We start from the raw sequence: 12109 nt of genomic DNA, 5'->3' as shown, positions 1-12109 counted from the left end.
GGCTCCAGGCTGGGCTGGCCAGGTCAGGGATCAGTGCCGGCTCCAGGCTGGGCTGGCCAAGTCTGGGGGTCAGTGCAGACCCTACGCTGGGCTGGCCAGGTGTGGGGTCAGTGCGGGCTCCAGGCTGGGCTGGCCAGGTCAGGGATCAGTGCCGGCTCCAGGCTGGGCTGGCCAAGTCTGGGGGTCAGTGCAGACCCTACGCTGGGCTGGCCAGGTGTGGGGTCAGTGCGGGCTCCAGGCTGGGCTGGCCAGGTCTGGCTGGGCCAGAGAAGGACAGATGCACTTCAGGAACTCCTGAAGGATCTACAGGTGTTCACCGGGGACTCGAGGCAAGGCTCCACGTGCCCCTGTATGCAGGGCAGTGGAGGGGGACGTGGGGAGCTTAGCCCAGAGCCCAGCTTTCCTCCGAGGAAGTGTCGACAGATTGACTGCAGTGAGCTTGTCACTTGTTCCCAATAATGCCCCTCTTTGTTTTCCAAGAGGTGGCCGGGCCTTGTCTGAGCAGCGGAGACAAGGGCCCTGATTCAGGCGCGCCAGTGTCTGTGTTCCTGAGCTGCACGTTCAGCCTTTGCACTCGGCCTCACAAGGGCTCGCTTGTTTGCTTCATCAGTGAGGGACATTGTGGGGCCTTGCCACCACCGGCAGAGTGAGCGGATCTCTGTCCCCAAGTGCAGCGGCTCTCCTGCTCCTTGGCCGGAGAGGCAGCCCTCAAGCAGGGGCAGAGAGACTTGTGTCGCAAACAGCCCTCTCCCAAGGTTTGACCCCTTTGCCGCTCGTCTGGACAGGCCATCCCTGATTTTGTCACCGACATTGTGGAATTTTAGCCTGTGGATATTTGTCATTCATTTTTGGAATTTGTGTTTCTAATACTATTTTACTCAACTTTAATCAAATTAAAGTACACATGTCTTTTCTTTCTCTAGGGGCAGCCGCCTCACAGACGTAAGTATTATGGCGACCCTCTCCCGGTGCTCTCTGGTCCCGAGAGTTGTTTGCTGCCCCCAGGAGGACTGCAGAATTGACAGAACTGCATGCGCTCTGTTCAGCCCCTAACCTGCTACTCTGTCCACGTAGCGGTTTGCGTAGTGTGGAACGACTAGGGAAAAAGCTTTGCCCAGTGCCCGGCTTTACTTGGAAGTTCCTGCATGTCCCAGGTCTCAAGGAGGAGGGAGCAGTCGATCCCTTCAGCTCCTGCTCTCGCTGGGATCCAGTGTTGTGCTCTGGCCCCCAAAGCCATGGCAGGGGAGTGGGGCGCAGGGTGGGGGTCAGGGAGCAGCACCCTGAGCGGAGCTGTGGGTCTGTGAACAGATTTCTTCCCCTTTCTCTGTCTCCTGGACTGAAAGTCCCAACTCACACAGGGACCACGTGCCTGTCTTTTCTTTCTTCCTTACCTTTGTCGCTTGAACCGTGCCTTTCCTTGAGAACAGAGTTGAAAATGCCGCTGACGCGGGGCTGTCCAGAAGAGCTGATTCCAGCTCACGCTGTAACTGAAACACAGCATGTTCAAGCAGCCAAAAACTACCCTAAAAAAACCAAAAATACCACCAGAGCAGAAAACCACTCCACTGCACACGTGCAGTGTTCTGAGCAGACTGCGAGCCTATTGGGGTCAAGGGCCCTGTCTGGCTCGGTGCCTGGTGCGTGGCAGGTGCAGAGACATCTGGGGACTACCCCGCCCTTTGGCCTCAGAGGTTAGGGACCCGTTGTGGACCCAGCCAGGCACCTTGTTGCTCTTTGCCCCTGAACTGACAGTATTAGATGGTACGAGATCCAGCTGCAATCCTGTCTCCCTTTTGGCCCGGGTCTGATGGCCAAGCCCTCTCCTTGTGCCTCAGGGACCGTGAGACAAAGGTTCTCTGTCCAGCGTAGGGACCGCAGAGGTCCCCTTAGCTGATGTCTTCTGAGGCCTTCAAGGGCTAGGGATCCTGGCCGCGTTTGTTGGCGGCGAGAGAGAGACCGTGCGTGTTACTCCTGCGGGCTGAGGGGTCCCGAGGACAGTGCGGAGTACTGAGTGTGATGCAGAGCCCATGGGCTCTCTGTGTTCTGTGCCAGCCCTGCCTCGGCGGTGGCGGTGGGGCTGCGTGTGGTCATGTCCGCGCTGGGCTGGCCGGCGGTATGTGCGCCACCAGCTTCCTTTACTTCCTAGGTCTCCATCTGCCGGGAGATGCCCAGCCTGGAAGTGATCACACTCAGGTACCTAAACGCTGCTGTGCTCTGAGTCCCGGGGCTTGAAGGAAGACGAGAACCTTCAGAAGCCTGAGATAACCTGAGAAGTCCCAACGGGAGTCTGGGAGGGCCACCTCTATGGGCGGGGCAGCCCGGGTGCACAGGGCCCCTCCGATGCTCTGCCTGGCCGTCCCCCTCCAGCTGTGTCCCCGCCCGCCCCCACCACGACCGTGGGAACACACCCACCCGATGAGCAGCCGCTGTGGAGGCCGCAGTGTCTGCCCCCAGAGCTCCACCGGTTCTGCCCCGTTTCTGGCATGGCGAGGGCTCTGTCACGCTGTCACGACTGTAGCCATCTCTCCCGGGCACGGGCGTCTTAACAGACTAGGGAAACCGTGCATGAGCCAAACGCAGCCATCGGCATTTCTGGCAGCCGGGCAGTTTGGAGGGTCGGGGGAGGGAGCCTGGGAGTCGCCGCTGCCTGCCGGTTGCTGGCTCTCCCCCTTGGGCAAGGCTCAGATCTCTGGGCCTCCGTTTCCTGCTCTGTAATACGGACATGTTACCGGCACCTGCCTGTGTGGGGGCAGCGACGAGCGGGTGCAGGTGGGGAGACAGAGCTTGGCGAGCATGCCGGCCCGCCGTCTGTGTCGTGGAGTTCTTGTTACCAGGGAGGCCGGGATTGCACCTCGGGAGTGTCCCTGATGAGTCAGTGGGTCGCCTTTCATTCCTGAAAGTGGGCGCAGCTTCCGCCCGCCTCTGCCCTGCGTGGGGGGCTTTGGGGCAAGTCGCTGGGCCTCCCTGAGCTGTAGGATCTGTTGCATTCGTGGCCCAGAGAAAGGACAGGAGGCCCAGGGTAGTGGACTGAGCTCAGGTACCCAGTGCCTGCATGGCCAGCTGCGTTGGAACCCGAGTGTGAATCGCAGTGTGAACACAGGGCACCAAGTCCTTTCCTGGGGTGCGGTCACTTCCCTTTGGTCTCAGAGCCTCGTGCAGGCGGGCCGTCTGTCCTGGCTGCTGTAAGAATCCCGTTTTGCGGGACAGTAGACAGTGTGTCTCGGGCCTCTGGAGCTGTGAGTCCAAGGGGAAGGTGCTGGCATTTTCAGTGTCTGGGGAGGCCCCTTCTCCCTGGGTCCCTGTGTGGGGGAGGGGTGAGGGAGCTCAGGGGAGCTCTTTCCGGAGGGCGCCCTGACCCCGTCCCCTCTGAACCCTGTCACCCTAGGGCTTAGGTTTCAGCATAGGAGTTTGGAGGGGACACAACACCGTGCAGCCACAGCTAGCCCGGTGCTCCTGCAGGAGGACGGCAGGCGGGTGTGGCTCGGATCTTCACGGCCCACCCCAGCCCAGGCCTCCGACGGCTTCTCAGATCTGGAGATGGCGGAGCCTCGCCCTGCTCTGGGCACAGTGGTGTCAGGTGCCATGGGCTGTCGCGTGCGGCCCCTGTGCTGAGCACAGGCCTCCACACCAGCAGCTCCATCGGCAACCGGGGCCCCCGCTGCGGTGCTGTCCCCACCAGTGCGGCCTCTGACAGAGAATGTTCTAGATCATCTGGCCCTTCAGGCAGGGTCGCTCTGAGTGGCCCCACTCGTGCCCCCCAAGCTGTGTAGGGAGCCGCAGCGTCCCCAGGACTGCACGGGAGTGGGGGGGTACTGTCCTGGCCTGCACAGTGCTCTCACTGGGCACCGGTCCTGGCCGCCTGCCCGCCCACTGAGCACAGCTTTGTGGTCCGTCCGGCTTTGCAGAGATGGGAAGCTTTCTGCTTGTGTCCCCGTGAGCCTGTAGGCTCTCTGCCTAGAGGCCTGACGATTTTCTGTCTGTGGTGTGTTCACAAGTCTGAGGGACAAAACGTAAACCCACCTACTTTGTTTCTTCCTGCACCACGGGATTTGGGAGGTCGGGTGTTCAGTTCTGCGGAAGGCTGAGCTCACTTGTGCTTGCTGTGTTGCTGTGGGGTTTTCTGGCCGCTGCCCACTTAGGGGCACAGAGACGTTCTTTGGTGGCCTGTTCCCTATCCTGTGAGGGAAAGTGAGACCTCCGCCCCCCCCCCCACCCCGGCCAGAGGCCTGCACCAAGCTAGAGGCCAGGGCATGGCTCCCTGCTCTTCCTGTTTCCAGCCTGAGAGACTTTCCGTCCTTGCGCCCGAGGTCTTTGTTGAACTTGACTCACAGGGTCCAGTGTTGACCTCCTTCCACGGCGAGAGCAGATGGGCCTGACCCACGGGGGCCTTTTCTGGAGTTTGCAGTGGGCCCGAGAGGGGTGGAGGGGACAGCCCTCCACAAGCGGGGTGTTTGCCATCCTGATCCCCCTACTGTCCCCGTGCCGTCCCCGTGCAGCGTCAACAGCGTCTCCACCCTGGAGCCCGTGAGCCAGTGCCGGCAGCTGAGCGAGCTCTACCTGCGGAAGAACCGCATCCCCAGCCTGGCCGAGCTCTTCTACCTGAAGGGCCTGCCGCGCCTGCGCGTGCTCTGGCTGGCGGAGAACCCGTGCTGCGGCCCCGACCCGCACCTCTACCGTATGACCGTCCTGCGTAACCTGCCGCACCTGCAGAAGCTGGACAACCAGCGTACGTGTCCGCCCCAGCGACACCCCGCACAGCCCTGACCCCTCCAGATGGGCAGCTGCCCCTCCCGGTGCTCTCCTGGGGGGTGTTGGCTCCTGTGGGGGCCAGTCGGCTCTGATGCCGTTGCTCCCCGCCCCCACTCTGAAGCCGTGACCGAGGAGGAGCTGTCCCGTGCGCTGCTGGAGGGAGAGGAGGTCTCGGCCCCTGGCATTGAGGGCGCAGGGAACGGTGGGTCTGAGCTCTCCTGCTCCCTGAGTGCCGTGGACACCAGCGCTGAGACCCGGCAGAACACATTGAGCTGTGGCGAGGAGGAGACGAGGTGAGCCTGGCGGGGGCCGCGGGCCTGCCCCTAGGGTCCTCCTGGGGACTCAATGGGCCCTTCTGGGAAGGAGGGAAGGAGCTGCCCGGCGCGGTTCCTGCCATCTGTGGCTCTCAGTGACCCCCAGCCTGCTTCCAGCTCCGCGTCCGGGAGGCTCTGGGCCCAGGCGTGTGTGTGGAACAACGCCTGCAGCTGGAGTGGCCTGGAGCTGGGGCAGGTGACATGGGCCTGAGGGCACCCCTGGGCCCGGCCCTGCAGCCTCCCAAGGGCAGGACACGAGGCTGTGACTGTGGCCAGCCGAGCTGCTGGAGAATACGGGGAATACGGCCCCAAGGAGGGCACTTCTGACCACAGCACTACCGATGTGGCTGAAGCAGTCTTTGGGGACAGGCTGCAGACTGTCACGGGCGTTTCTGAGCAGCCATGAAGCACAGGAAACGTGGCGGGAGCAGCCGAGCCCAGTGAGGGGTCGGGCTGTGGCCACTCAGCAGCCATGCCGGCCGTTCTGTTGGCCGCCAGCGCGGGAAGCCGTCGGGTGCCGCCCACGGCTCTGCGTTCCCGTTTGTGTTCGGTGTCCCCCACGCTGAGGGAGCCCAGGTGCAGCGAGGGGCCCCCCGGGGGGCCAGAGAGATACGTGCTTGCCTGCCAGTCCTTCGTGCCCCTGCCCGTGCAGTGCTCCGTCCCTCCAGAAGCAGCGTCACCAAGCCGCGGGTCGCTTTCCTCGCTGTGATGGGCGGCTCCGGGGCCGGAAATGGGGCCGCGAGCAGGTCAGGCCTCACGCACCCGATGCTCCGCCTCCTACCTGCAGCGTCCAGAGCCAGCTGGGCCTGAAGCCGCCTTCCCGGGAGCGGTTTCCTTCCTTCTCGCAGAGGGACGCCGTGAGCGGTCACAAGAACAGGGTGAGTGTGACCCGGGGACAGCCCGGGCTGGAGGCAGCGGCCACTCCCGCCGCCCGGCATGTGGAGGTTGGGGCCGGATGGGCTGTAGACACCCAGGGACCCAGGTTTGAGAAGCTGGCTCTGAGCCGGACCAGAGAGGGTGTCGGGTGTCCAGGCCAGTAAAGAAGGAGCAGCCCCGGAGCGAGAGGGGATCCCCGAAGCAGCGTGCGGGCCGCTCCGTGCCGCACACGGGACCGGGTCCGCCCGCGTCTGGCTTGGGGGTGGGAAGGCGGCTCGATCAGCCGCTGACGCTGCAGGGGTGCTGCTCGCAGGGGGGCCTCCGTGTCCCGGCAGGGCAGCTTCTGTGGCATCGTGGCTCCTGATGGTCCGTAAGGAGTAACAGGTTCAAGGAGTAGGATATGTGGGCAGCTCCGTCCAACATGCCGGACCTTTCCAAGCATTTGCCTCCTTGTTATTCTGGCCGGTCCTGGGGCTTGTTCCCTTCCTGGTCACCGGGTTGGCCGTCTGTTCCAGGCGCACACCCAAGAGGAGAGGGGCCGTGTCTTCCCACATGTGTCCTGATGGGCCGGAAATCCTCCCTGTGGACCCACACCGGCAGGACGGGCATCATCAGCCAGAGTGGCTCACATCCCGAGTGTGGCTGGCAGAAGGGGTCGCCAGCGCTAGCTTGGCCCAGTGGGGCCGTTGCCTATCACGTGGGAGGAGGGCTGCCCGAGCAGAGCCGGGGCCTGAGGGAGGCCCGTGACCCGCTGTTCCCTGCTCCCAGTGGCAGGGTCTGACCGGAGCTGTGGGACCAGCGTGCACATGGGAAGGGCTCCACGGGCGGGGCTGGGGGCTGCCAGCACCCCCTCAAGGAACTTAAAAAGCTTGTGGGCAGTGCAGAGGGGGATGGACAGAGGCCCTGTCCTTGGGAGGGGCCAGCCCGTCCTCCAGGAAAAGTGTCCCACAGAGCCACTGACAAAAGTGACTGTGGGCTGCAGGCCAGTGTAGGCGGCTGTCCCTGGGCCTGAGGCCCAGCCCTGCACAGGTCACTGTCCTCCGCAAGGTCCGTGCACGTGCTCCCCAGCACCTTCAGGGAGGAGCCCCCCGACAGCCCCCGGGGCTGGTCGGCCTCTGCCGATGAGGCAAGGCCCAAAGGACCCGCCTCCCCACGTGCAGGCGTCTGCAGAGCATCCGGGGGTTGGAGGGGGGTAGCCTCGAGATTGAATCACTGATCTGGAAAGTCATGGAACCCCTGGAGCAGACAGAGCCGCTTCTGGGGACAGAAGGGAAGGCTGTGGCTCTGCTCCGAGCAGGGAGCATGGCTCGGTCCTCCCACGGGAGGTCCTGCAGGCCCAAGTGGGAGGATGCAGGTGGCCAGGGAGGCCACACCAGTGTAGGGGTGCGGGGGGAACAGGACCCTCGAGGGTTGCTAAGGCCAGGGGTTAGCACCGTGGGGCGGGTGGGGGCTCTGGTGCTGAGCCCCACTGTGACCCTCTGAGCCGACGTCACGTTGCTGCCGTGCACTCCGGCTCACAGCCAGCTCTCCTCGCAGGACGAGCCAGCTCGAGAAGCCCGTGTGCAAAATACCCTCTCGCTCAGGCGCAGATAGAAACCACATGCACACACGTGACACACACGAGCGTGCGCGCATGTGTGTGTGTGTGTGAGAGATCACACGCTCCCGAGCACTGATCCCTACTGTGTGGCCGAGGGCCAGTGGCTTAATCTCTCTGGGCAGTCCCTGCAGGCTCCGTCTACCTGAGTCTCTGTCCGTGTCTGTCCGGGTTGCCTGGAAGGTGACTTGCCCGCAGTGTCCAAGTCAGGGTGGGGCCCTCAGCCGGTGACTCTGTGCCCCCAGAACAACGTGCTGAGCGCCGTCCTGCTGCTGCTGCGGGAGCTGGACACCGAGGGGCTGGAGGCCGTGCGGCAGACCGTGGTCGGCCGGCTCCAGGCCCTGCACAAGCTGGAGCTGCAGGAGGACATGGAGTGACGGTCATTCGGGAGCCCGAGCTGCCAAGCCTTCCTCCCATGACCCCGTGCCCAAGCGCCTGGGAGATGTGGAGTCCCTGCCACAGCCACGGCCTCCACGGGACCCCGGCTGAGTCCCAGCATGCGGGCCATGTCTCAGGAAGCTCTGGCCCGCCTGGGGGAGCCAAGCCCTCGGTGTGGATGGCACCCCAGCGAGAGCAGGCAGGGCATTGGGCACTGTGCTGGGTGCCCTCCCTGCGCGGGGCCCAGGGCACACCGGCCTGCACGGGGGACCCCCTGGACTTGTCTCTTCCTGAGGTGGGCAGGGCCCCCACTGTCCCTAATAAATATCTTACCAAAGTCCAATCTGGAAGCAGGCGTTTCCTAGGGGACAGACGTGACCTTGACAGTGTTTCAAAGGTGAGGGCCATCGCTCACACGCGTTTCCCCTGTTGGTTCTCTGACCCAGTTGTGGGATAGGCTCTGTCCACTGCGGCCACCGAGGCATTGTGTGTGACCAGCAGGGCTGGGGAGGGCTGGAGAACTCACCTTCCCTTTTTCTCTGCCTTCTTAGGAGCCCGCAGGGCGCGGAGGTTTGTGCGGGATGGGCAGGATCCGGGTACAGTCGTGGGAGAGGCAGCTGGTGGGGAGGACGCTGTGGGGAGAGCCGCTAAGCAGTCATGCTGCAGGCCAGGGGCGGGTCCCTTCCTAGCCCCCCCTACCCCCAGCAGCTGAGGATGCCTCCCCGGGCTGGACAGAGGCATGCTTTCCGAGCTGGTAGCCAGCCTTACGGGTGCCGCCGGGGCCGGGGCGGGAGCAGGGGTGCCCTCCACCCCCACTCCGGTTGGGGGGACCCAGATCTCTGTAATGTGTCCGTCGCCGTGCGAGCAGAGGAGTGACCTGTGCGCCATGTGCAAGAATCCCGATGGGGCAACTGTGCCCGGGAGACGCCGCTCCCTTAAAGGGAAGGCTGCTCTCAGGCCAGTGGGTTTCAAACTGCCCGGGGCCCAGGGCTGCCTCTGGGCACTGGGTGCCGGGCAGGGGTTTCTCTCCGGGGCGTCTGTGGTTCTCCAGGAGCTGAGCAGCAGAAGTAAGGCGTCACTGCAGGGGGGTCTGGGGAGGTGGCTGCAGGGACACAAGTGTGCCCTCCACTGTATGTGTGAACGGTGGTCGGACTCTCAATAAAGCGTTGTCTCAGAGCAAGTCGGGGGTGTTTGTGTTAAATTGAGGACAGCCTCCCTTCCCCACCCACCTGGCCGGGCTCACACCAACCTCCCGCCTGAGCCATTTGGTGCACCCCAGGTGGGGACCTAGGATTGGCCGCGGGGCTGGTCCTCTGCTCCCCCAGGGCGGCCGGGGAGGTCTGAATTCGGGGGAAGACGCCCTGCAAGGTGCCCTTTGATCTTGGCTGGGGGTGCTGTGCGGGAGGACCAGGTGGGGGAAGGGGTCCCCCAGATGGCGGGGCACTTGCTCACCTTGTTCCCGAGCCCGGGGCTGCCCCGTGTGGAGGGAGGACACCGATGGTGCTCCGGTGGTTGTGCTCCCGGGAGGCCTCCATCCCCCGAGCAAGGGACTGAGAAATGCTCACGGGTCCCCCGTGTTGGTTCTGGAGTCAGATCAGTTGGGGAGATTCAAGAAGAAACCGGGGATCTTTGCGGCCAGGTCTCCACAAACAGACACATGGGCTCCAGGGCTGCCCTGGGGGCCCGGAGTTCTGGGGGGACCCGCCGGGGCCTGGGGACCACCCGGGCTCACCTAGTGGGCTGCCAGCACACATTTGGGGAGTTCTGTCCAGCTAAGGGAGCGCTGGCCCCGCTGGGAGTGGACGCCCACAGTGGGCTCGCGGAGTGCGGGCGGAGCTGGGCATCCACGTCCCGTGATGAAGCTGGTTTGCTGGCCCGCGACGCCCACACCCCTGCATTCCTAGTGTGCATTCCACCAGGCTGTGACCAGCATGGGCACATGGGACCCCACGCTTGCTGGGTGCTGTGCCCCCACATCCCATAGCCGGATCTTAGACGTCCCCCGGGAATTGAGCCGTTGGAGTCCCGCAGGGCTGTCTGGTCTCACGTGAGGAGGAAATGCTGCTCGTGTATAAAGAGCCAAGCTGCCCATCACGGTGCCATGCTGCGGAGGCTGGTGGCCACGGCCCTCGCCCGGAGAGTCCCACCTGCGCCCTCCCCTCCGCAGGGGCTGGCGGGGGATGTGGGGGTGGGGCGGGGTGGGAGAAACCTGGGAATGCGTCCACCTCACCCCTGCCTTCAAGACATCAGGCAGGAAAACCAGGACACCTGCCCCTGTGCCCAGCAGCTGGGGGTCCCCGTGGTGAGCATCCTCACTGTGCCCACGGACCAAGCGTGCCGGGCAGGGGTCCTTGTTGGGGGGCTGGGACAGCGCCCCGATGCCTGCTGCTGCGTGCCCCACCCCACATGCAGGCCCTGGGGAGATGTTTCCCTGAGGTCGCGCTGTGAGCGTGAGCACACCTGTGTGCACTGCGAGCTTCTGGGCGATTTCCCAGCAACGCCCCCAGCACTCCCCCGAGCCCTGCACACAGCAGAATTGTCAAAAAGTGTGCAAGCCACCGGACACGAGGCCTCCTGCTTCAGCAGATGCTTCTCGGGGTCTGGGAACCCCGGTAAGATTTACTCGTGGACTTCGTTCCCTGCAAAGCTCGCAGAAACACCCGTGTCCCCAGGGCCTGAGACAGTCTGCACAGAGCGGCAGGACATGCAGGGATGAAGGGACAGGACGACACACTGTGGCCACCTGTGTCCCAGAGCCTCCGGCAGCCAGCTTGCCCTGGGGACACAGCCTCCTCCACACAAGGGACAGTGGCTTCAGGGGAGCTGCCCTCCAGGGCTGCCCTGCGCTGTGGGGACAGCCCTCTGGGCAGAGAGCAGGCCAGCCTCAGCCTGCGGGGCTGAACAGGGGCTGGGGGGCTGGGGGGCGGGGCTGCCTCACGAGGCAGGTGGAGTGCCAGCTCTGTGCTCTGGACTGTGTAGACACCTCCCCTGTGCCCCACTCTGCAGCATACCCCCCCCCCCAGCCTCTCCCAGGACCCTGCCCCAGTCTCAGGCAACCAGGGGGCGATGCCTGCTACCTAGTTCACCACATTCCTGGGGCCTCCAGCACCCCTTCCCCAGCCACGCTCCCGAGGCCTGACTCTGGCCTCACACCCCCAGCTCAGCACATGCTTTCCTGCACGTGAGGGCGGGGCTTGCTGTCTGTGGGCTTCTCAGGTGGCCCCAAGGTCCCAGACCCCATATGACCTCCACCCCCAAGTGGGGGGTGCTGTGAACGTGATGGATACTCTACACATATGGCCGAAGTAAAGGAGCTTCACTGATGTTCACAGATGTCACTCAAAGTCCCTAACCAGCTGCCTCAGTGATCAGAAGGGAGATTCGCCTGGGTGGGCCTGGTCTAATCAGGGAGCACCCTCAGCCCGCAGCCCCCTCCTGGCCCAGCCAGCTGCCTGCCCCAGCTGCCCCCCCAATCTCCACACAGCAGGGACCCACCGTGGGCGCCCTCCCTTCCACATTGTGTGTGTCTGGGTTCACAGGCGAACTCATCAAGGACTTGGCCGTGTCTTTGGGCCACTGGCCCCAGAGCAGACTCCACACGGCGTCCATACGGTGGGACAGAGAAGTCTCCGGCGTCTGTCCAGAGCCTCCCCAGGTCATGTTCAGAGGCCCACGTGCGCACACACTCTGGGAACATGGAAGCCACTTCCTGGGATCTAACATCCGCCAGAGCAGCTCTGCCCTGGGCTGCGGCCTCCCACGTGGCAAGCCCCTGACCCTCGGGTGCGGTGCAGAGGACATACTCGTGGGTGCTCTATGGCCAGGCGACTGGTGCCACCCCACCCTTTTGGCACCTTCAGGGGCCCCATACAGTGTCTTCGAAGACCAGCTGGAGGGCAGAGCCCACTGAACCTGGGGTCCAGCACCAGCTCCACAATCTGGGATGGCCCCAGGACAGCCAGGCCTTCGGGGCCTCCCCCAGGACGGGGAGCCCCCCCCCTTTGCTTGGGGAGCAGGGCCTGACTGCAGGGAGTGTCGGCACAGTGGGGGCCCAGCCCAGATGCACAGATCTGAGCTGCAGCCTCCCCACGCACACGCGTTGGAACGCACGTGTGCACTCACCTGTACGGACACAGTCCACGTGCACACGTGCACCCAGACACGCACACATGCAGGCACACACGTGCACACTCAC

General features: G+C 64.2%; 1 protein-coding gene across 3 annotated transcripts in view; it reads left to right on the top strand.

Moving 5' to 3' along the window:
- LOC111155803 (chromosome unknown C21orf2 homolog) overlaps positions 1-8962 on the top strand; it is a 9607-nt gene extending 645 nt beyond the window's left edge. The window contains exons 2-7 of one of the 3 annotated variants that reach the window (XM_022516210.1): positions 924-942; positions 2147-2193; positions 4497-4726; positions 4871-5042; positions 5851-5941; positions 7782-8962. In XM_022516210.1, coding sequence (XP_022371918.1) covers positions 924-942; positions 2147-2193; positions 4497-4726; positions 4871-5042; positions 5851-5941; positions 7782-7913 — 691 coding nt within the window. In that variant the 3' untranslated portion in view covers positions 7914-8962. Of the gene's footprint in view, positions 1-923; positions 943-2146; positions 2194-4496; positions 4727-4870; positions 5043-5850 lie in introns of all 3 variants that reach the window. The other 2 variants (XM_022516211.1, XM_022516209.1) reach the window with 2 other exon arrangements.
- The last annotated feature ends 3147 nt before the right edge of the window (positions 8963-12109 follow it).

The sequence above is a fragment of the Enhydra lutris genome, unplaced genomic scaffold (assembly GCF_002288905.1).
Source record: "Enhydra lutris kenyoni isolate GAN:26980312 unplaced genomic scaffold, ASM228890v2 scaffoldscaffold43, whole genome shotgun sequence".
NCBI classification, from domain to species: Eukaryota; Metazoa; Chordata; class Mammalia; order Carnivora; family Mustelidae; genus Enhydra; species Enhydra lutris.
Note: the sequence above shows the minus strand (reverse complement) of the source record. Positions and strands in the feature narration are given on the sequence as shown.